At 44.7% G+C, this 23,686-nt stretch overlaps 1 protein-coding gene and 1 long non-coding RNA gene across 7 annotated transcripts; both read left to right on the forward strand.

Annotated features, from left to right (window-relative positions):
* Positions 1-2,071: 2,071 nt before the first annotated feature.
* On the forward strand, positions 2,072-19,970 carry LOC148849540 (glutamate receptor 3.3-like). Of its 6 annotated transcripts, none has more exons than XM_088948183.1 (7): positions 2,072-2,236; positions 3,336-3,648; positions 3,815-5,160; positions 5,280-5,557; positions 7,767-7,798; positions 7,899-8,308; positions 19,426-19,970. In XM_088948183.1, exons 2-7 carry the CDS (start codon positions 3,363-3,365, stop codon positions 19,888-19,890), a joined length of 2,817 nt encoding a protein of 938 aa, XP_088804309.1. In that variant the 5' UTR covers positions 2,072-2,236; positions 3,336-3,362; the 3' UTR covers positions 19,891-19,970. The 6 variants fall into 6 exon arrangements, with proteins under 6 accessions (XP_088804309.1, XP_088804311.1, XP_088804308.1 ...); XM_088948185.1 differs by having other exon boundaries at positions 2,167-2,236; positions 3,892-5,160; XM_088948182.1 differs by lacking the exon at positions 2,072-2,236 and having other exon boundaries at positions 2,628-3,648.
* LOC148849541 (uncharacterized) lies at positions 8,714-12,512 on the forward strand. Its single transcript, XR_016100256.1, has 2 exons — positions 8,714-11,874; positions 11,981-12,512. It is a non-coding gene; the product is annotated as an uncharacterized LOC148849541 (long non-coding RNA).
* Positions 19,971-23,686: the final 3,716 nt, after the last annotated feature.

Below are 23,686 nucleotides of genomic sequence, written 5' to 3' on the forward strand. Positions count from 1 at the left end.
CCGGTCTGAGATGTTATCTCTTGGTCAGATCGTGTCCATGTGTCCCCTTCTCACTAGGTCACGCCAAATAACCCTTCATCACCTCTCATGATGATTATAAATATTATATAAGTTTTGTTGATGGCTTCACCAAATATTTGTGGATTTTTCCCTTAAAGCAAAAATCATCAATGTTTTCCTAAATTTCAAGGCTAATGTTGAGAATATTCTTGACACCAAAATAAAAGCATTGCAAACTGATGGTGGTAGTGAATTTCACAAGATTTAGCCCATCTTAGAGCAATATGAGATAACACATTGTCTTACTTGTCCTCATACATTTGAGCAAAATGGTTTTGTTGAATGACGTCATCGTATTATTGTGGAATGTGGTTTGACTCTTCTTGGTCAAGCTTCTATTCCAATGATTTATTGGTGGGGTGTTTTCTCTAGCGTTGTTTATCTTTACAATCGGATGCCTACATGAATTCTTGGTTTTAAGTCTCCATATGAGAAATTGTTTCATGAAAAACCAAATTACAACTTTCTCAAGGTGTTTGATTGTTAATGCTTACTTGATTTAAGGCCCTACAACAAATATAAATTGGATTTCAGATCTACACCTTGTATCTTCTTGGGCTACAACACAAATTATCATGGCTACAAGTGTTATGATCCTTTCAGTGGACGTTGGTATGTATCTCTTCATGTGCTATTCAATGAACATCATTTTCCCTTCAAAGACAGGGCTTCACAAAGTACTGAATCCTGTACTCCTACTGTTATCCCTTCCCTTCCCATTCAATCAATCATTTTTCCCAAACCACCTATACTCACGCCCTTGCCTTCTATAGAACCTTCTTTAGTAACACCCCCAATCCAATCAATCCCATCTATTGCCATTGAACCTGTAACCTCACCACCACATTTTATCCCTTCTCCTACTCATTCACCTCTAACTGAAATGTCCACTTCTCGTCACCAACCACCTTCCTCTTCAACCATTCATACTGAGCCACCACCAACCAATGTTCATCCTATGACCACTAGAGCTAAAAGTGGTATCTTCAAGCCTTAACTATATCTTGCTCCCAAACACCCACCTATTGAACCCATTTCTGAACCATCCACCATCAAACAAGCCCTTCGAGACGAGAATTGATGCTTGGCCATGTAAGAAGAATTTGAAGCTTTGCAATGTAACCACACTTGGATTCTTGTACTTCACCCCACTAACCATAATGTCATTGGATCCAAATGGATTTTCCATTTGAAACGTGCCTCTGATGGAAGCATACAACGGTACAAAGCTCGTCGTGTCGCCAAGGGGTTTTCACAACAAGAAGGAGTGGATTATCATGAGGCATTCAGTCTCGTTGTTAAGCCCACCACCATCAAACTCTTGCTTTCTATTGCTGTTTCGTGAGGCTGGTCCATCCATCAAGTTGTTGTGCAAAATGCATTCTTACATGGAGATCTAGCTAAAACTGTCTATATGGAGCAACCTTTAGGCTTTAAAGGTGCTACAAAGTCCAACCGTGTTTTCCTGTTAAAGTGTTCTCTCTATGGATTGAAACAAGTTCCACGGGCTTGGTACAACAAGCTTGCAAACTTTTGACACCTGTGTGGATTCGCATACTCTAGAGCTGATCACTCATTATTTTATAAACATGCTGATGACAACTGTCTTTTCATATTTGTTTATGTTGATGATATTCTCATCACAGGGACTAACATTGATATTGTCTCATCTTTTATCTCCTCCTTAAGCTCTCATTTCGCTATCAAAGATATTGGTGGGATTCATTATTTTCTGGGTGTAGAAACAACTCATCTTCCAAGTGGTCTTTTTCTTACACAGCATAAGTATATTATTGATTTGTTTACAAGTGCTAGTATGCCTGATGTCAAACCAGCTCATACACCATTCTTCTCCACTTTTATGTTGTGTATTAAAACAATGACCCAATTTCTGATGTTACTCAGTACCAACGTATTATAGGCGTTCTTTAGTATCTCTCATTGACCAGGCCAAACATAGATTACTCTATCAACAAGGCCTATTAACATATGCATAACCCCACCATTGCTCACTGGACTAATGTGAAACGCCTCATTTGCTATCTAAAGGCCACCATGCATTATGGGCTCTATATAATTCCATCATCCACTAATGTTCTATTCACTTTTTCGGATGCTGATTGGGTTGGAGATTCAGTAGATCGCAAGTCCCAAAGTTGGTTCTGTATCTACATAGGTAACAATCTGGTTTCTTGGTCCTCTAAGAAACAAACAACTGTTGCCAGGTCCATAGCACTGAGTGAATATAGGAGCCTCACTTCTGCTGCTGCTGAAACTATATGGATTCGCTCTTTGCTACATGAGATTGGATTCCCTCTTCAATCAACTCCAACGTTATTTTATGACAACATTAATGCTACCTTTTTGACTACGAATCCAATCCTTCGTACCAAGTCGAAGCATATTGAAATCGACATACATTTTGTGCATGATTTTATTACCAAAATGTAGTTCCTTGTTCAACATGTTCCATCCTCTGATCAGATTGCAGATTGCCTTACCAAGGCTCTTACCTTCAGTTGTCTCTCCTTACTTCAATCCAAGTTAAACGTGCAATGTCCACGTATAACTTGAGGGGGGATATTAGATAAGGAGAAGATAAGGCTTACCCAAAATCAGGATTGTGATAGAGTTTGAACTCTATTAAAATTAGTTTTTTGAGATTACCCTGTTTTACCTTTATCTTGAATAAGTAGAGTTCGATTCAAACTATTCCTCTTTACTCTATTTAAACCTCAGCAATGCAATTCACGTTGGTGTGTGTTGTTTTTCTCACTAGCTTAACTTTGTTTTACAAGGCCCCCACTCCTTTGAAAAAGAAGCTGTTCTACTGAAATGACGTGACTCTACTCCTTCAAAGATGCCATTTTGATTTTTGACGTCTTCTTTTGCAGGCGAGCTATTAAACTTAGCTGCTTGTGCAACGCAAAAGATAACGTCTTTTACTTTGTTTTACATCAAGATCTAATAAGAATTCCTTTCCTTCTAATGAGCACAGCTTTTGATCAATTGATCGATTTTGATCTAATAAGAATTCCTTCAAGTTACTCAGTTTGGAAGGAGTACAAATACAAAATATAAGGTTCTGCACTCTACATATTTGTATTTATACTCCTTACAAACGCACTCGAAAAACCTATACAACTTTCTTTTTCTATTTGGGTGGGAATGCGATGAATTTTGAGTTTTGTTTGCCCAGAGCTCTGATGCCTGATTCCTGATTACTATCGCTGGTTGTGAAAAGATATCTCCCATCTTCTTAATTTTGGGCGCAGGGGTAGATAATTGGGCCTTTGTTCATCATGGAGCCAACCAATATTGAAGTGGTTTTGCTGCTTCTTTTTGTGGTTTTCTGTTCTCGAGTTGTGCTGGATGGGGTCACAGAAAACGTTTCTTCCTCATCAAGACCCTCTGTTGTGAACATTGGAGCCATATTAAGTTTTGACTCTACCATCGGTAGAGTCGCTAAGATTGCACTGGAGGCAGCAATGGACGATGTCAACTCCAATTCCAGTGTTCTTCATGGAACAAAACTGGTTATCAAGATGCAAAATTCCAATTGCAGTGGGTTCGTTGGCATTGTTGAAGGTACTTCATTTCGTTTCTAATGTTTCTGCATTCTAACATCAGTTGCATTTATTCCTTTATTATGACAGTTCCTGGTTGCCAGATTCTCATAGGCAATGCTTTTCATACTCCTGAACACCTTCCTATCCTGATGCTGCTTACGATTTTATATTTGTATCAATTCCAGCTTTGCAATTCATGGAGACAAATACCATTGCTATCATTGGTCCACAATCTTCTGTAATTGCCCATGTAATATCACAGGTTGCGAATGAACTCCAAGTTCCCATGCTGTCATTTGCAGCCACGGATCCCACTCTCTCTTCGCTTCAGTTTCCCTTTTTCATTAGGACAACACAGAGTGATCTGTACCAGATGTCTGCGGTTGCAGAGATGGTTGATTACTATGGTTGGAGAGAGGTCGTCGCTATTTTTATTGATGATGATTATGGGCGGAATGGGGTGGCAGCATTAGCCAACAAACTTGCTGAAAGACGATGTAGAATTTCTTATAAAGCTGGAATTCCCGCAGGCGGTGGAGTCAGTCGTGGTGCCATCTCAGATATTCTCGTTAAGGTAGCTCTAATGGAGTCTCGGGTTATTGTTGTCCATGCCAATCTTGATTCAGGCCTCATGGTTTTCTCTGTGGCACACTATCTCGGAATGATGGATAATGGGTATGTTTGGATAGCTACTGATTGGTTGTCTTCTCTTTTAGATTCTTCTTCTCTTCACCCTTCGCAGAGCATGGATTCAGTGCAAGGAGTTCTTACTTTGCGTCAACACACGATGGATTCAGAAAGAAATAGAGCTTTCTTTTCCAGATGGAAGAGGTTGACTGGTGGTTCTTCCTTCGGCTTGAATTCTTACGGCCTCTATGCTTACGATACCGTGTGGCTGGTTGCTCATGCGATTGATGCATTCTTTGGTCAGGGTGGAACCATCTCATTTTCTAATGATGCAAAGATACGAGATGCAGAGGGAGGTGGCCTGCACCTTGAAGCAATGAAAATCTTCGATGGAGGGAAGAAGCTGCTGAGCAATATACAAGAGACGGATATAATTGGTTTAACCGGACAAATGAAGTTTCAACCAGACGGATCTCTGTTTCGTCCTGCATATGATATCATCAACGTGATTGGAACTGGATATCGACTAATAGGTTATTGGTCTAATCATTCTGGGTTATCTGTGGTGCCGCCGGAGACACTCTACGAAAAACCACCCAATCGCTCTTATGCAAACCAGCAACTTTTATCTGCAATTTGGCCTGGGGAAGCAACAACAAAGCCCCGTGGTTGGGTTTTTCCCAACCATGGCAAGGAGTTGAGAATTGGGGTTCCAAAGCGAGTTGGGTTCAGGGAATTCGTCTCGCAGGTGAGAGGTACCAATTTGACGAAGGGTTTCTGCATAGATGTGTTTACTGCTGCTGTAAACTTGTTACCATATGGTGTTCCATATAGATTCATCCCCTACGGTGATGGTCTCAAAAACCCAAGCTACACCGAGCTTGTGAATCTGATCAAATCAGATGTGAGTAAGATATAAGAAGCCTACTTCATGAACTTGAGTATAAAATATATTGTTGGTTGCACTGAGCCTGTTTCTGGCTGTAGGTTTAATTTTCTGATTCATTTTCTTTCTTGCTTTAGGTCTTTGATGCTGTTGTCGGGGACATTACAATCGTCACAAATAGGACAAAAATTGTGGACTATACACAGCCATACATCATGTCTGGGCTTGTTGTAGTGGCTCCAATTAGGAATTTGAAGTCGGGTGCCTGGGCTTTTCTGCGGCCATTTACTCCAGCAATATGTTGTGCCACTGGTGCTTTTTCTCTTCTCGTTGGAGCAGTTATTTGGCTTGTGGAACATAGGACGAATGATGAGTTCAGAGGTCCACCCAGGAAACAAATCATTACTACTTTGTGGTGAGCTCTTAATTCTATCTTTCAATTTTGGAGCAGTTCCCCATACATATGCATATATTATAAAATATTGGTTAGGTTACAGTTATATTTGGGAATGGGGGTGGGGGGGGGGGACTGTGGCCATGTTCGGGTATGAAGCAGGGGAGATGTGGCAGAACTGGGGCAGTGTTGTTGTGTTCATCAAAGTTAACTTTGTTGGGATTCATGTGTAAGTGGTGTATGAAGAGAGTCATCTTATATTAAAAAGGAATGAGCGGTGCAAGGGATTTATATATAAGCATGGCCCATAAACCACTAATTTAGGGGGTGTTCTATAACATAGATGAGAAGTGTGGTGTGGATGAAAATAAACCACACCTCGACAAGGTAGTTGTTCTACACCATGGACAAAAATGTATGGACTGATCCACACACCTCCATGGGCGTTCTACAAGGTGTGGCATATTTTAGTCTGCATATTGTATTTGATTCCATGCATTTCAACTACACCATTTGAGATAATCTATTTCATTAATCATTAAAAGGCAATATATTATTTTTTGTAATATACACGATAGAAAAATATTAGTAAATTACTAAGAATTTTAATAGGTAATAAAAATAATATTAGTAATAATTAATAATATTAAATAACAAATAATGATATTAATATTAATTAAAAATGAGTAGTAATATTAATGATAATTGATAGTATTAACAATAATTTTAATAATAATTAATAATATCATTAATAATTAATATTAATAAAAGTAATAATTGAAGCTTAATAATTAATAAAATAATATTAATATTAATTAATAAAAATGAGTAATAGTGGCGAGTGGTTCAAATAGAGAAGAGTAATATAGCATGAGAATAAACAAAGGATGAATACTTACTGTTTGCCATCGACGATCCGATGCAGCAATGGTCGGAGGAGGAGTGACGAGTGGTTCAAACTAGGTTTGCCAGTAATACTCGAAAATCCAAGGCCTGATCTAACATCCAATCTGATTATCTCAGATTCAAATGATGTATTTATGTAATCGGATCGAATTCAGATGTTACAATCTAAATCCTATTAATAATCGGATTGGACTCAGATTTGACCCCATCCGATTCGATTAAAATATGAAACCAATTATTATAATATTTATTAATTTTAATATATAAATTTTATATAATTATATTTAAAATTATAAAAATATATTCTATATATTATACCATATATGAATTTATATATAATAATTTAGTATGTTATATTTATATTAATTTATTATATATAAAAGTTGAAAAATAAATATATTTTATTTTTTTGGTATTTTAGAAAATTTATAGCGGAGTCGAATTAAATCCGGATCCAATCCGAGTCTATTAGGATTTGAATTCGAATCCAAGCCAATTGGATTCAGATGTAGGTTATCAATAATTGGATTGAATGTGGGCTTTATTGCATCTGATTTGAGTCCGATCTGATTACAACCATAGTTCAAATAAAGAAGAATAGCAATGATGAGTAGAGAAGAATAATAACAACGAGCTCACAAAGAAGTGTTGCAACGGTGAAAAGAAAAGAGGTCTTATACTAGGGTTAAACATCCGTGTGAAGTATGGGATCATTATACTATATGCAAAACAGTGTGGTGTAGATACTTCCACGAGATAAATCCGTGGATGAGAAAATGGGCTGTGGTGTGGATCAATCCACGAGATAGTATGGATCGATCCACACTACAGCCAACCGAATGCATGGCATAGAGGTGGTGTGGATTGAAACTGAATATATCGTTGCCAATCCACACCACCGAACACCACATTAGGTTTTGTGTTGGAAGTGGTGTCCATCTCTTCTTGTATCTAAGTTATAGAGCCCCCGGTTTTGGCGACTCCCGATGCAGAGTTGCTTACGGTTTCTTTTTAATGCCTTCCAAGACTCCATGACACTCTTTTCAACATATATATAACTGCTGATGATTTTAAATCTTTCAGTCTGAGTGAGCAGAAGAAACTGTAAACGCTTAAATCTACAAACAATAACATGTTTTATTAATGTCCACCAGAAAGTGATACTGGGATTGGAATTTGAACTTATAATCTAACCATTCTTTTCTGTTTTGTTAGGAATACAACATGTTAATTATTTAATCAATCTCCTGTCCTATCATTTGGGTTTTCTTAATATCAGAACTGCTAGTATCTGATAATATTATCCTTCCTTCTCACCTTGCAGGTTTAGCTTATCAAGTTTAATTTTCCCGCAGAGTAAGTGAAACTGAAGCTCGTCTGTTTTCCCTGCTTACCCACGATCTGAGACACCATTTGAAATTTTGTTTTGAGTTTGCTTTCTCTCTTCTTTTTCCAGGACACAGCACAATGAGCAGCCTGGGCAGATTTGTGATTACCATATGGCTTTTTGTGGCTCTGATCGTCAAGGCGAGCTACATTGCGAGCCTGACCTCAATCCTCACAGTGCATGAGCTTTCTTCACCTATAAGAGGAATTGAGAGCTTGAGAAAAGGTGGTGGCCGTATTGGATATCAAGTGGGATCCTTTTCTGAACATTATCTGACAGAGCAGCTTGGCATATCTAAATCTAGGCTTCTCCCTCTGGGTTCAGCAGAAGAGTATGCTTTAGCACTCGAACGTGGTCCTGGAAAAGGAGGAGGTGTGGCTGCTGTGGTCGATGAATTTCCTTATGTCAACCTCTTCCTCTCCACCCACTGCAAATTCAGAATTGTAGGTCAACCGTTTACCAAGAGCGGATGGGGGTTTGTCAGTAACTTTCTAATAACCACTCGCCCATTTTTTTAGTTGCTTCTTTATGAAATTAATTAATATTTGTTTGAGGAAATGCTCTTTTAACACTAGTATTCTTTGATGTACGGTTCAAACCGTAAAATCACCTAAAAATGGTTTGATTTGGTTTGATATTTTGCTAAATTGTGGTTTATGAGTTCAGTTTGTTTTATTGGATTTTATTAGTCAAACCAAACTGTGAAATTGTATATATAAAATATATATATATATATATATATGTACAATATAATTATGTAAATATATGGTGTAGAAATATTATATTTTTAATATAGTGTAATATATCTAAACCCAATGTACAAAATTATAAATACATAGTGATGGATGGTTATTTGACCCCACCTATGAAACGGTGACACATGGACATTGAATCAGCACGAGCGACAGCTCAGCATTGTGACAGGCCTGCAAAGTAGCTCGCAAGAGGATTTCGCCGCAACGTACGCCACAACGGCCACCTGCGCAGCCTTGGCAGGTAACGACTGTGGCAGGAGCCCAGTGGCGGTTATGCCCGACCTGATGTGAGTGTCCCTATAAAAGCCCTCAGGGCAGAAGAGAAACTTCTTCTTGAGACCTCTAATCTCTCAAGTATAGTGAGAATGCGCTATCTACACTCTTAGCATTCATCTCCTTCTTGCTTCTCCTCCATATTACTAACTTAAGCATCGGAGTGTCCCCACAGGGTAAACTCCCTGGGGATTCTTCTTCTTCCTCATCTCAGGTACCTTCAAGGAGCCACGTGAGTGCCAGATAGGAGTGATCGGATCATGCTACATCATTTGACGTCGTCTGTGGAAAAATGCTTCAAAAAGCCTTTCTCTAAACTTTCACATCCTCTTACTCTCCAAAAACTCAACGCTCATGGCTTCCTCTAGCAACATCACACGAAGCACGAAGATGAATAACTCCATGGAACAACTCTATCTCCCTACTATCTGTATCAGACAGTTCACCGTCCCCCTCTCAGCGGACGGGATCCTTAGTTTGAATGTGCCTCTTGTAGGGGCACCCGTTGTTGCTCCACTCCCTACCACAATCGGAACAACCTTCACTAAACCCTCGGTTGTGCCTCCGCGGCCAGCCCGAACCAACTGGAAGATTTGATACAGTGCATGCGGGCCATGCAGGCTCAAATGCCAGCAGTTTCAGCAGTTTCATGTCTATCAACAACATGTGCTGCACCAGGTCTCTCAATACCAGTATCAGCAGCAGTTTCCCTTGCTACCACAACCTCAACTTCAACAATCGCAACTCCCTCCTCAGCACCCAACCTCGCAGTAGGCTAGGTCCCATCATCAAGAGGAGCACCTTTCTCGCCAAGGAAAGGCCCCCCAGAACCCTCCAAGGAGCCAAGCCTCCTCCCGCAGCAGGCAGGAAAGGTCGGCCACTCCGGCCTTGCCACGGGAGGTCAGGTCGGAAGGACTCCAGCTTGCCAAGCCCACATTGTCTCAACCCTCCAAACCCGATACCCCGTTCTTAGAGAACCGGTTCGAAATCCTAGCTGCAAGCTCCAATCAGGAGCCCTCTGTCCGTAGCCATCACTAGCAGCCTAAGCTGCTTCCTGCACACATCGTTCCTAACAGTACAGAAGTGAGCAACACTAATGTCGAGCCTACCAAGAAGCAGAGACGATGCCACCGAGCTCACCGGTCTGCCACCCACGACCTTCTCGAGCTCGGAGGCAAAGAAGAAGTAAGCTCGGGTGAAGCCAAGGCCCCCATCCTTTCAGTTCAATCCCCCTATCTCCCGAGCTCCTGGCAGTCCCAATGCCTAAAGACTTTAAGCTCCCCCCTCTTGACAATTACGACGGGTCGTTCGACCCAAATGATCATGTAGATGCCTTCCAATCGCAGATGCACCTGGCAAGAGTTAGCGAGTCATGCATGTGTGTGGCCTTCTCCACCACTTTTAAAGGATCAGACCGTACGTGGTACTTGAACCTGGCACCTGGGTTGATAAGAAGTTGGGTGCAGTTTGCGCAAGCCTTCACGTCCCACTTCGTTACCAACAAGCGGTGTCCACGAACTGAAGAGAGCCTCCTCAGCATAGTGTAGAGAGAGGAAGAGTCCATCCGGGGCTACATCAAGCAGTTCAACGATGCTTGTATGCAGATATCGCACTTGGACCCCGCTGTGCACCTTGCAGCAGCCAAGAAAGGCGTAACACACAAGGAGTTCAAGTGGCACATGGTCGTCAACCAACCAATGACCATAACCGAATTTCTTAAACTCACAGACAGGTTTATAGCCACCAAGGAAGAGATCAACCAGAAGGGCAAGGGCGCGCCTAAAAAGAGGAAGAGGGAAGGAGAGCCTTCCAGTCAAGGGGACAGCCGAAAGAAAAAGGATGCAGGTCAGGGGGCCAAGCCGGGTCAGTCATTTCGAGCTCCCACGGTAGACCAAACTGATAACACCCCACTGAACGTGAAGCAGACCGAAATCCTGATGACGATCAAGGACAACCCGTATGTGAAGTGGCTGCCTCGTTTGAAGGGGAATCCCAATGAAAGAAACAAGAATCCGTACTGCAGTTTTCATAGAGATCATAGTCATAGTACCAAAAATTGTAAAAACCTCCACGACAAGATTGAGGAGCTCATCCGTTGCGGGTATTTAAGAAATTTTGTACATAATAATAGTAATAGTAATAATAAAGTAGGTCAGCAAGGGGAGGACAATAAGGATGCTCCCAAGTCCAGCAGTAGGCCGGCCGAACAGCCACAGAGGCAGCCTCCAGAAGAGAGGCCGGTTCGGGGGACCATCAACATGATAGTGGGAGGCTCGATCGTTGCGGGTTGTACTTCGGCAGCGGCTCAAACATCAGTTCGTGAGAATGCCCGAGAAGAGCAGAACCCTCCAAAGCGGCTGAGGACAGAAGAGTCAATTTTCTTCACAGAAGATGACACACGAGGGGGTTCACTACCCCCACGGTGATGCACTTGTGGTAAAGCTGAGGATCAACGACTTCGAGGTCAGGCGCGTGCTTGTCGACTCAGGTAGTTCGGTCGACATCCTCTTCAAAGTTGCGTTCGACCAACTTCAGCTGTGGAGAAGTGACCTAAAGTCTCGGACACTTCTTTGGTGGGCTTCAGCCGAGAAGAAGTCCGACCCCTTGGGAAAATAATAGTACCTGTGGAAATCGGCATGTGGCCTTGCATGGTCAGATTCAAACACGACTTCCTGGTAATTGTGACCCCCTCCCCCTACAATGCCATAATAGGCCAGCCGATCACCCATGTCCTACGGGCGGTGGTCTCCACCTACTATTTTGCAATGAAGTTCCCAACAGACTTCAGCGTGGGGGTAGCACGGGGCGACCAGCTCGAGTCCCGCAAGTGCTACGTCACCGCCCTGAAGGGAAAGACCAAGGTGGCCGACAACCTTGAGCTAGAGTGGCCTACGGAGCAAAGCGAGGAACGAGCCGTGCCCATGGAAGAAACAGTCACAGTCCCGACCTCAGCGGCAAATCAAGCTCGAACGCTTTTGATCGGTGCTTCCATCCAGGAACCTCTACGATCTGAACTGGTAAGTTTCTTACTTTAAAATTTGGGTATTTTTGTGTGGTCTGCGGCAGAGATGCCCGATATAGACCCCGAACTTATAACTCACAAGCTGAATATTGATCCTGTAGTTAGGCCCGTTGGACAGAAGTAACGCAACCTAGCCCTAAAGCGGTGGAAAGCGGTCGACGAGGAGGTTGAGAAGCTCCTCGCAGTTGACTTCATAAGAGAAGTCAATTACCCTAGCTGGGTGGCCAACCCCATCTTGGTAAAAAAGGCCAACGACAAGTGGTGCATGTGCGTCGACTACACCGACCTAAACCGGGCGTGGCCAAAAGACTGCTTCCCACTCCAAAGAATTGACCGCTTGGTGGACGTGACCTCAGGGCACGAGTTGCTAAGTTTCTTGGACGTCTACTCGGGCTATAACCAAATCAAGATGGACCTGTCAAACGAAGAAAAGACTGCCTTCATCACAGAGTTCGGTCTATATTGTTACAAGGTTATGCCCTTTGGGTTAAAAAACGTAGGGGCAACCTTTCAAATGCTTGTAAATAAGTTGTTTGCGTCATTAATTGGCAAAAATGTAGAATGCTATGTAGATGACATGGTCATCAAAACTCAATTCTCACATGAATTAATACAAGATTTGCATTCTGTTTTTGAAATTCTGTGTAAGTTTAATATGAGACTGAACCCAAACAAGTGTGTATTCGGTGTGACCTCGGGCAAGTTCCTAAGATACATCGTTAACCGGCGTGGCATTGAGGCCAACCTGGATAAGATTAAGGCCATCTTAGAGTTGAAGGAGGTTCAGAGGTTGAACGGCTTTATAGCTGCCTTGAGCCGCTTCATGTCCAAATTGGCAGATCGTTGCTGCCGTTCTTTAAGGCAATCAAGATCAAAGGGTTTGAATGGACCCAAAACTGTCTGCTCGCGTTTGACGAGTTCAAAAAATACCTCGCTAGTGTGTCGATCTTAACCCAACTAAAAGAGGGTGACATTTTAGAACTGTACCTCTCGGCAAGCGACAAAGTGGTTAGTTCGGTACTAATAAAAGAAGTAAATCGGGTTCAACGACCCATCTATTATGTTAGTAAGGTATTGTAGGGAGCAAAGACAAGATACCCAGAGATAGAAAAACTGGCTTATGCACTGGTAATTGCAGCCCGAAAGCTCTTACTTAAGCCCAAGGTCTATGGTCGGTTGACGAAATGGGCCGTTGAGCTCAGCGAGTACAACCTCCAGTACAAGCCGTGAACTTCCATCAAGGCCCAAGCCTTAGCAGATTTCATAGTTGAATGCACATTCAACTCCGAAGCCCCCAGGCCGGTTGAGCTTGAAGCTCCCAGCTCGGGTGAGCTTGAAGCTCCTAGGGCGGTCGAGTCTGAACCCCGTGAGGTAGTACCTAGTGTGGCATCTTTCCTAGTTCGGTCGGATGCGAGTTGGGATGAGGAGCCCTGGATCCTTCACGTAGATGGCTCATCGAACCAACAGGGTAGCGGAGCCGGAATAGTTCTGCATGACCCAAGTGGCACGAAACTGGAGTACGCGCTACGCTTCGAGTTCGCGGCGCCTAACAATGAAGCGGAGTACGAGGCATTGATAGCTGGACTGGCCCTAGCCAAAGAAGTAAAAGCAAAGGACATTGTTATCTGCAGCGACTCCCAGCTCGTGGTCAACCAGGTCACCAGCGAGTACAAAGCTCATGAGCCAACCATGATAGCTTACTTAGCCAAAGTTAGAGAGGCCTTGCTCAACTTCCAATCACACTTTGTCAGACAAATCCCAAGGTCGGAGAACACTGAGGCCGATGCCCTGTCCTGATTAGCTAGTGCCAGCGACATCACCATGAGAACTGTGTACATAGAGGACTTGCCTCGACCTAGCATTCTCGCAGAGACAGAGGAGGTTGCTCCCGTGGTTCAAGCAGAGCCATGCTAGATTGACCCGCTCATGAGCTTCTTGCTACATGGGTCACTCCTTGTAGATCGCAATGCAGCTAGAAGGGTGCAGCGCCAAGCAGCCAAATATGTCATGATAAACGAATGGCTATACCGGAGATCTTACATGCTCCCCTATCTGTGACCTACCGAAGCCAAGCTCATACTCCGCGACATTCATGAGGGATTATGCGGCGGACACTTGGGGGGCAGGGCTCTCGCCCAGAAGGTACTTTGACAGGGGTACTATTGGCTAACAATGAAGGCAGACGCTATTGAGCTTGTTAAAAAATGCAACAAATGCTAGAGGCATGCCAATATTCACCACCAACCTGTTGTCGATCTCAAGTATCTCACCAGCCCGTGGCCCTTCGCACAATGGGGCATCAATCTACTCGAGTCATTCCAGCCGGCAACGGGTGGGAGGAAGTTTTTAGTAGTAGCAGTGGACTACTTTACTAAGTGGGTAGAAGCCGAACCCCTCGTAACGATCACAACTCGAAATGTTCAAAACTTCTTGTGGAAGAACATCGTGTGCCGCTTCGGATTACCTCGGGTATTGATTACTAACAACAGTAAGCATTTCGAGGACATCAAATTTCAAGACTGGTGCCAAGACATGGGAATCCGACAGAATTTTACTTCAGTCGCGCACCCTCAAGCAAACGGTCAGGCAGAAGTCACGAACAGAGCCATCCTCCACGGACCGAAAGCATGGCTGGACTGAGCTAAAGGGTTGTGGGCATATGAGTTACCTAGCGTTCTATGGGCTTACCGAACCACGGAGAAGACCGCCATGGGAGAAACACCCTTCAATCTCACCTACGGCACCGAAGCAGTGATCCCTGCAAGATCAAGGTGCCTACGTTGCGACTAGAAGCATACAGTGATCAGACGAATGAAGACGAGCTCCGTACCAACCTCGATCTAATCGACGAACTAAGGGACCTCGCGTATATCAAGGTTGCAGCCTTCCAACAAAGAGTAGCTCGGTACTATAACACCAAGGTCAAGAAGCGAAACCTTCGCATCAGTGACCTGGTTCTTCAAAAGGTTATGGTACCTGAGCCCGACGCTGGCAAGCTTGGGTCTAACTAGGAAGGACCTTACCGAGTACCTCGAAGGGAAACAAGTACCTCAGGCATGGAATATTGTCAATTTAAGACAATACTATCTGTAACAACCAAGCAGGCCATGAACTTTAAAAGAGAACTATAAGTCACTCCCAGCACCTAAGGGCCAAAATGCCGGGCCAACACGATCTCAGCACAATTAGGCCTAGTTGCCTTAATGACATGGGCGACCTTCAAGTGAGGAGTGTAAGCAGCTCGGGCTTAAACCCCGCCAAGCATAGCTTGTTCTAGTATGATGATCGAACTAGAGAATAACCAACGAGCGTATAGTTCGGGCACACGTGGTAATCACTTTGTCGTGCACCATAAAGATGCCTTGAATGGTTTAAGGAACAGTTCAAGGCAACAATTATGAGGAGTTCTACTTCTGGTACGTAGCTCTAATAGCTTGGGTGTTGAGATCGCCTTAACAAAGATAAAGGGAGCACATCATACTTGGAAGAAAAAAGGGAGAACTTTCATTGTCGCTTCAAAAAAAAAAAGAGAGAAGAAAAGTAACAATGCGATAACCGAGCTAAACAGCTCGGGAAAGTTTGACTATCACAGGGCACAACCACCCAACCAAAGAATTGTGAAAGACCGGGTTTACGGCACCCGGAAGCCACCAGAAGTCCAAAGAAACACCACCTTAGGGATCCACCTCCTCATCCTCTAGGGAGTCAGACCCCTCTTCCTCCGCTTGGTCCGCCATCTCAAGAGACAGACCCTTCATAGTAATGCCGTCGAGGTTGAGTCCAGAGAACTTCTTCCGAATCAGCCACCGACAAAGCTTAAACCCAGAGTGGTACGAACCCGAACCATACTCCGCCTGGAGGTCGTGGAATTCCTAGGAGTCTTTAAAATCCCAGTCTGCTTTCTCTTGCTCAGCCTCCACCATCTAGTCGAAGTTTCGAGTCCGATTTAGAAGAGTGGACTCCAAGTCCCGCACCTGCTGCCTGAGGAGCTCCCTCTCTGCCGCCATCCTCGACGATTCCTCCCTGTAACACGCTCAGCCTCCCGTGACTCGCTTCCCTTGCTGGTGTGATGGAGTTCAGCTCGGATCTGGTCGAGCTTGCCCTGGAGCTTCTTGTTAGTAGCCTACTGGTATGGATGGCGGAATTCACCTGCCGACAAAAGAGAAGATCAGAGGACAACAGAGAGGAGCAACACAAGAGAGGAAAAGGGAAAGAGATCACTTACCACCATGCAGTGGGCAGAGGCGAATGCGGTGAGGTTCCCGGGCTCCATATTTCCCCACTGAGCGACCTCATCGTTAGTGATCGCCTTCCCATTTCCCCACTGGGAACCGGGGGTAAGGGTGTGGTTGGAGGGGGTTATAGGGAGCCTCTCCTTGATGAGGGAGCTCATCCCCTCCGAAGTCAACCCCACTAGTTCCTTCGGGAGGGGGTGCCAGAATCTCTGGCTGCTCGAGAGAAGGTGCAAATCAACACTAGACATAATAGCTGCCAAGAAGAGCATCAGTGTTAGTCCAATCAGAATGAGATATGTGTATGCGATTGAGTACGACATCGTTACAGAAACCACACGACCTAAAAAGGCAACCTACCTGGGCTTAAGCCGGCTTGCACGAGCTTCTCCTCGGCCAAGTAGTTCGAGCAAAGGAAGCCTACTGATGCCTAGGACAACATCATTTTTCGGGTTTCAGAGTCTAGCTCGGCCCCAAGGTCCTGGATGGTGCCCCTCCAAGCAGTTGGGAAGGGCCACCCCTTAGGGTTGTGAACCACAAAGTAATCCCGCTTCTAGGAAGGAATCTTATTCGGCAACTCGTACAAGAGCTTATAGCCAGGACGGGGAGAGAGGTAGTAAAAGCACCTCTCCGGAGGAACCCCAGGAGCAACATTTTTTATACAAAGTATAGAGGCAAAAATATCAAGGTCCAAAGGAAGACGATACTCGTAAAACAAAGATATAGTCCCAACCATATTTCAAATGGCATTGGGATGAAGCTGGTCAATGGTGGCGTTAAAGCGATTTAGCACCTCCACTATCAAGGGGTGTAGGGAGAGACGCAAGCCAGCCTTGAGCTATTCTTGGAAGATTATTATGCCATTGGGACCATGCTCCCAAGTGAAGTTGCTAGTAGGGAGGCTGTAGACCAGGTCCCCAAGGAGGCGAAAGTAGCGGATTAGAGACCTAAGTCTCTCCGCCGTCATGGAGGAAGGGCCAAAAGTGTCAAGCTTCCTCCCCCTAGAAGTAGATGCTCTACATCACTGGAGGCCTCCTGAGCCTCTGGAATCTGCTTCTAGGCTCCCCCCGAGCTCGAGGGAGTAGCATCGTCCTGACTATCGCCCCGGTGGTAGGTGTGGTATGGGTACTCAGACATGACTGACAACGATGAGACTCACCAAAAGAGGCGGAATGAAGCAAACTGAGGAATTTGGGTAGACTAGATGAAGTGCGCGACCTCAGAATCCAAAGACAGCAAGATGGTGTGTGAGAAAATGAGGCCTAGGAGGCCCCCCTATTTATAGCCTCCACCCTTTCAAATTGACAGCCCGGATCAAAGTAGATCCAACGGCCCGCAGGCACCCTGACCGCACGCCTTCTGAAAACCGAAGGTGGTTGGCGGCACGTCTTCCAAAATTAAGGTAATCGTGGCCGCACGACATTCGGAGGTAAAAGCCACCTCAGCATGTTTTCAGAATCTGAAAAGTCAGGATAGTCAGAAAATCTCTTGATTCCAGCAAATGCATTAATGTGGGCAGTCAGTCAAGTTTGAATTTCAGTCAAATCAGTCCATCGCGCTTCACAAACTCTCTGCGCTAAGGTAGTGCTCTTAGCCCAAGGAGTGGGGGTCAATTGATGGAGGGTGATTTGACCCCACCTATGAAATGATGACACATGGACACTGAATCAGTAAGAGCGACAGATCAGCATTGTAACCTGGTACGACCAAGTGACGGGCCTACAAAGCAGCTCGCTCCGTTGTAGCTCGCGAGAGGATTTCGCCATGATGTGAACCCCAGGCTCCCCGAGCTATCTTTGAAGAGATACTCTGAGGCAACTTTAGCTCGCGAGCTAAAGCTATTAGCTCATTTGAGCTCCCAAGCAGACAAGTCATTCCGAGGACCAATTCCACTAAGGGTAATTCTGGAGTGTTCCAAGCTCGCTACAAAATAGCTCGCGGTTGAGCCGCACGAGCGCTCTCCAAGAAGCTTCTGACTGATAGACCATACCGATCAGACTGCGCCATATCCCTTACTGACGGCATAGTCCCAGTCTTTTCGGCAGTCTGTGTCCACGTCTCTCAGCGGACAAAGGCGTGCTTGCCACTTCGGAAACGTGTCACTCACCCGGGTGAGACGTATGCCACAACGGCCACCTGCGCAGCCCTGGCAGGTAATGACTGTGGCAGGAGCCTAATGGCGGTTATGCCCGACCTGATGTGAGTGTCCCTATAAAAGCCCTCAGGGCAGAAGAGAAACTTCTTCTTGAGACCTCTAATCTCTCAAGTATAGTGAGAATGCGCTATCTGCACTCTTAGCCTTCATCTCCTTCTTGCTTCTCCTCCATAGTACTAATTTAAGCATCAGAGTGTCCCCACTAGGTAAACTCCCCGGGGATTCTTCTTCTTCCTCATCTTAGGTACCTTCCAGGAGCCACGTGAGTGCCAGATAGGAGTGACCGGATCGCGCTACATCACATAGCAAACTCTTCTATTTTATACTAAAATAAAAAAAAAATAAGTTTTAATTTCTAGGTGTGCTATTTGTGCATGTGCTTTCTAATTGCACAGGTTTAGCCTAGTAGAGTCAAATAATGCTCCAAAGTCCTCAAACCATATTAAAAACCTCACTAAACTGTAATAAAAGGGTTTCGTCATACTAATACGGTTTGGTTTGGTTTGAAAATTTTTGTTACGATTCATTAGTCTCACATCGGTAGTATGGGATGCCGTTGTGGGGTGTATATGTGTCTAGGTTTCCTCCCTCTAATAGATGGTATCAGAGCCTATACTATGTCTCCTAGTTGCAATCGTGTGGCACAGGTGGTGACATCGTTATTGCAGTGTTTGGCCGGGACTAGGGGACTGGTGTAAAACCAGCCTGCATGAGCGTCGGGACTGCGAAGCTGGTGGAATGTTGTGATTCATTAGTCCCACATCGATAGTATGGGATGCCGTTATAGGGTGTATATGTGTCTGGGTTCCCTCCCTCTAACAGCTAACTTTTAGGGGTGAGTTCTGCTAAACCACATAACAATTTCGCAAACCGAAATTTACTGATTTGGTCCGACATCTTCTCCAAATGGCACCATTGGACCATAACCACTCCTACTCATCATTGACGTAATTTTAAATCTCATTGAAAAACAAGATCAAGAAAATAAAATCAGATTCAAAACAAGTACCAAGTAACCCAATTTAGCCAAGAGGACCCAAGACTTTAATACGACCATGTTTAATTGCAGAAGATTGTTGTCAGTCCTTGTACATGAAGTTCATTTGATCTTTTATTGGTAGATTGCTCTGTTTTTATTTAACCTCTGCTTTCTTACCAGGCCTTTCCACGGGACTCTCCTTTGGCTGTGGATTTGTCGACTGCAATTCTGAGACTATCAGAGAATGGGGATCTTCAGAGGATCTATGACAAGTGGCTAAAAAGAAGCATTTGCAGTTTGGTTGTTACAGAGTTTGAAGCCAACCGACTCCACCTCAAGAGCTTCAGGGGCCTTTTTATCATGTGTGGCCTGGCGTTCTTTCTTGCACTCGTTATTTACTGCTTGTTGATTATAAGAAAGTTTATTCGTTACCGCCCTGAGGAATCTGATTCCACAGGCCAAGGTGGCTCTAGGTATAGGCTTCTTTTTAAATTCATATCCTTTCTTAATAAGAAGGAAGACCGTTCAGAGATGAGGCCTAAGAGAAGACAATCAGATGAGACCTCAACTGATGACGATGACAACGAAAATGAGTTTGGGAGAAATCCCAAGAGAACAAAAAGAGAAATTTCTCCATATATATAGGCAATTAACTTGCTTTGATATGTTCGAATTGTGTATGAGTGATTAATCCTACTACTGGTATTGGAGATCACTGGAAAGAGAAAAAGTATATCTGAACGGAAGCCATTAAGCAACAGTTTTTGAACCAGATGGTTGGACCATCTGACTTGGAAATCATCCACTTGTTTTTAAGCAACAGTTTTGGCCATTTATTTTAATTTATTTTTAATTGCAACGGATCATCCAATATGGTTGAACCATTGTCTAAGAAATCGGTGGCCAAAGCCATTCTGGTTATGAATCGTTTTTTAAAACACTATGCCTAATCCCTGCAAGTCTGCAACTGTAATGTCACATATGTACCATGGTTTTTAAAATCGACCCGGTGACCGAACCGGTCAGGGGTCCGGTTACCAGGTCAAACAGTTAAAACTGTTCGAACTATTAATTGCCCGGTTCAGTGGTTCGCTGAGCAAAATCAATAGTTTTGGGGGGAAATCCGGTTTTTGGGGAAAATAGAACCAGTCAGGTGACGGGTTCCCAGTTTTTCCAGTCCAATTGTTCGATCCGGTCTGATTTTGAAAACCATGATATGTACAAAGACCTAAGTGATGAAAAACAGATTTTAGGGTCCGTTTGGTTCACTGTTGGAATCGGAATTGGAATTGAAATTTTTCGGAATCAAAATCGAAATGGTCCATTCCCATAATGTGTTTGGTTCAGACAGAGCTATGGGAATTAAAATCAGCAGGAATGGTATTTCATTCCCAAGAGAGGGGCAGGGAATGGCCATTCCCTCAAATAGGAAAATACTATTCCAACAAGAATGGGAATGAGATTTCAATTCCGCCCAACCAAATAATTGGAATCGAAATAGTCCATTCCAATTTTAAACCCCTATTCCCGCTAACCAAACGAGGCCTTACTTTTTTTGTTTTGGTATTCAGTACCATGTACCATTAATAACCTTCCCTTAACCCCTTTTTTTCCTAAAGTGTTGATTGCTGGATTTATATATGTTATCTTTTCATTGACTTTAATATATTGCAATAATTAGACAGTAGGAATATGAAATTCATCTTTATTAATTTGTCTCTTTATTCTTGTATCTATGTATGATTCTTATGCTATGTAACATTCTTTATTTAGATCTATATAAAATATTTGTAATTGTATTGATTAGGCCAAGGGCGGTAGGGAGAAACCCCAACCAAATTGACAATAATTTAATTATTGGTATCAAACATACCTAGAATTGAAGCATTTATGGCTCATCATAAATAACAATAGCAACAAAGAAAAATATGACAAACAATTGATCTTGATGAGGGCAGATTTGGCCCTCCAGTGAAATTGTGACACGTGGTACTTCGTGACAACTAGGAAAACACCCAGCCAACAAACTTATGAAGTTAGTGACCCGCTCGGGCACCAGTCTGGCTGGCCTGGCGCGACCTGTGCGGCGCGCGCGTGCGGCCTGCGTGAACTGCGCAGCGCGCGCGGCCTGCGCGAACTGCGCACGACACGTGTGAACTGCGCAAGGCCTGCGCGAGCTGCGTGCGGCGTAAGGCCTACGCGACCTGGTTGACCTGGACCAGCCTAGGGCATGATCCGGCCAAGCCGCCCATAAGGCGCCCACCGACAAACCTGGCGTAGACACTGACCCGCCGACTGACACAGGCGCCAGCTTGATGACTTGGTCTAGACACTGACCCGTCGACTGACGCAAGCGCCAACCTGACGACCTGGCCTAGACACTGACCCGCCGACTGACGCAGGCGCCCTCCTAACAACCCGACCCAGGCGCCGACTTGTCCGCCTGACACAAGCGCCATCCAGACGACCTCGAGGAGTTCACCAACATACCCCGGTTCTGACAGGATGTGACGAGTCTTACCATTTGGAGGCTTTTCACCCACCTAACCCACGAGGACTACGGTATATAAAGACCTCACCCCCCAAAGGGGAGGGGATGAAAAAAGGGAAGTAACCTTGCTCTCTAGCTCTCTCATATTATCTTCAAAGCTCTCTACAATAAGAGTAATAACTTAAGCGTCGGAGAGCCCCCCAACGAGAAAATACCCCCGGGACCTCTGGTTCAGTTCTCGCAGGTCCTTCAGCTCCCGCCGCCTACGAAGAGGAAGAAAAGATGGAGTTCTCGAAGGTCCCTCAGCTCCCGCCACCTACAAAGAGGAGGAAAAGATGGAGTTCTAGCAGGCCCCTCAGCTCCCACCACCTACAAAAAGGAGGAAAATATGAAGTTCTCGCAGGTCCCTCAGCTCCTGCTGCCTACAAAGGAAAGAAGACCACCTCATGCTGAGGGCAGTCGGATTGCGCTGCACCAGGGAGCTCCAGCATTCTCTAAGTCACCGGCCGCCTAATAGGCAGTTCGCTACCAAGCAGTTCGCCACTAGGCAATTCGCCACCAAGCAGTTCGCCACCAGGCAGTTCGCCACCAGGCAATTCACCACTAGGCATTTTGCCACCAAGCAGCTCGCTACCGAGCAGTTCACCACCAGGCAGTTTTCCACCAGGCAATCCGCCACCGAGCAGCTCGCCATCGGGCAGTTCTTCACAAGGCAATTCACCACCAGGCAGTTCGCCACCAGACAGTTAGCCAACGGGCAGTTCACCACCAGGTAGTTCTCCACTGAGCAGTTCGCCAGTAGGCAGTTCACCACCAAGTAGCTCATCACTAAGGCATGCCACCACCGGGTCAAATAACGAGGTACTTAGAAAAAAAATTTTACATCACAAAACATTGGTACGTGGCCGAAAATGGTTACATCAATTGGTGCCGTCTGTGGGAACATGCTACAAAAAACTAAGTTTTCATCCTACAAAAGCTAAGTTCTCATCTTGCAAAAACTAAGTCCTCACTTTTTAGAAATTGAAGCTATTGCTTTATAGTTTACATTTTTTATGAACTCAGAGACTATGCAGGGAGCTAACGAACTAAGTAGCTCTACCAACATTACTTTCAATTCAGATAATGCCACATCAGTCCTCTCCGCAAGGTCCCCCCTACAAAGATGAGCTCTTCGTGGCTTCCGCGGGAGTTGGTGGCCAACTGACCACATAGGCGCCTTACCGGTTGAGCCTTCCAAAGCTCCCGTGTGAGCTGGCAACCTAAAATTAGTAGTACTGCCCCCGAAGGTCGAGCTCCTAGTAGCTTCTTGTAGGAGTAGGTGACCAGCATTACGAAGCTGATGCAGGCCAAGCCTACGGGCCACATTACTACTTAAGACCCGGTCGCCGCTCCGGCACGGGCAAAGTCAAAAAAGAGTAGACCACTAGTCACTCCAAAGCCTACGGGCCACATTACTACTTAAGACCCGGTCGCCTCTCCGGCATGGGCAAAGTCAAAAAAGAGTAGACCACTAGTCACTCCAAAGCCTAAGGGCCACATTACTACTTAAGACTCGGTCGCCACTCCGGCACGGGCAAAGTCAAAAAATAGTAGACCACTAGTCACTCCAAAGCCAGTGGGCCACATTACTACTTAAGACTCGGTCGCCTCTCTGGCACGGGCAAATTTAGAAAAGAGTAGACCACTGGTCACTCCCAAAGCCTACGGGCCACATTACTACTTAAGACCCGGTCGCCTCTCCAGCACGGGCAAAGTTAGAAAAGAGTAGACCACTGGTCACTCCCAAAGCCTACGGGCCACATTACTACTAAAGACTTGGTCGCCTCTCTGACACGGGCAAAAGTCAAAGAAGAGTAGACTACGAGTTGCTCCCAAAGCCTACAGGCCACACTAATAATTGAATCAGCACTTACTAGTTCATCGACTTACGGGCCAAAAGAAATCTAC

Source organism: Nelumbo lutea, chromosome 6 (assembly GCF_056320005.1).
Source record: "Nelumbo lutea isolate HS-2025 chromosome 6, American lotus-T2T, whole genome shotgun sequence".
NCBI classification, from domain to species: Eukaryota; Viridiplantae; Streptophyta; class Magnoliopsida; order Proteales; family Nelumbonaceae; genus Nelumbo; species Nelumbo lutea.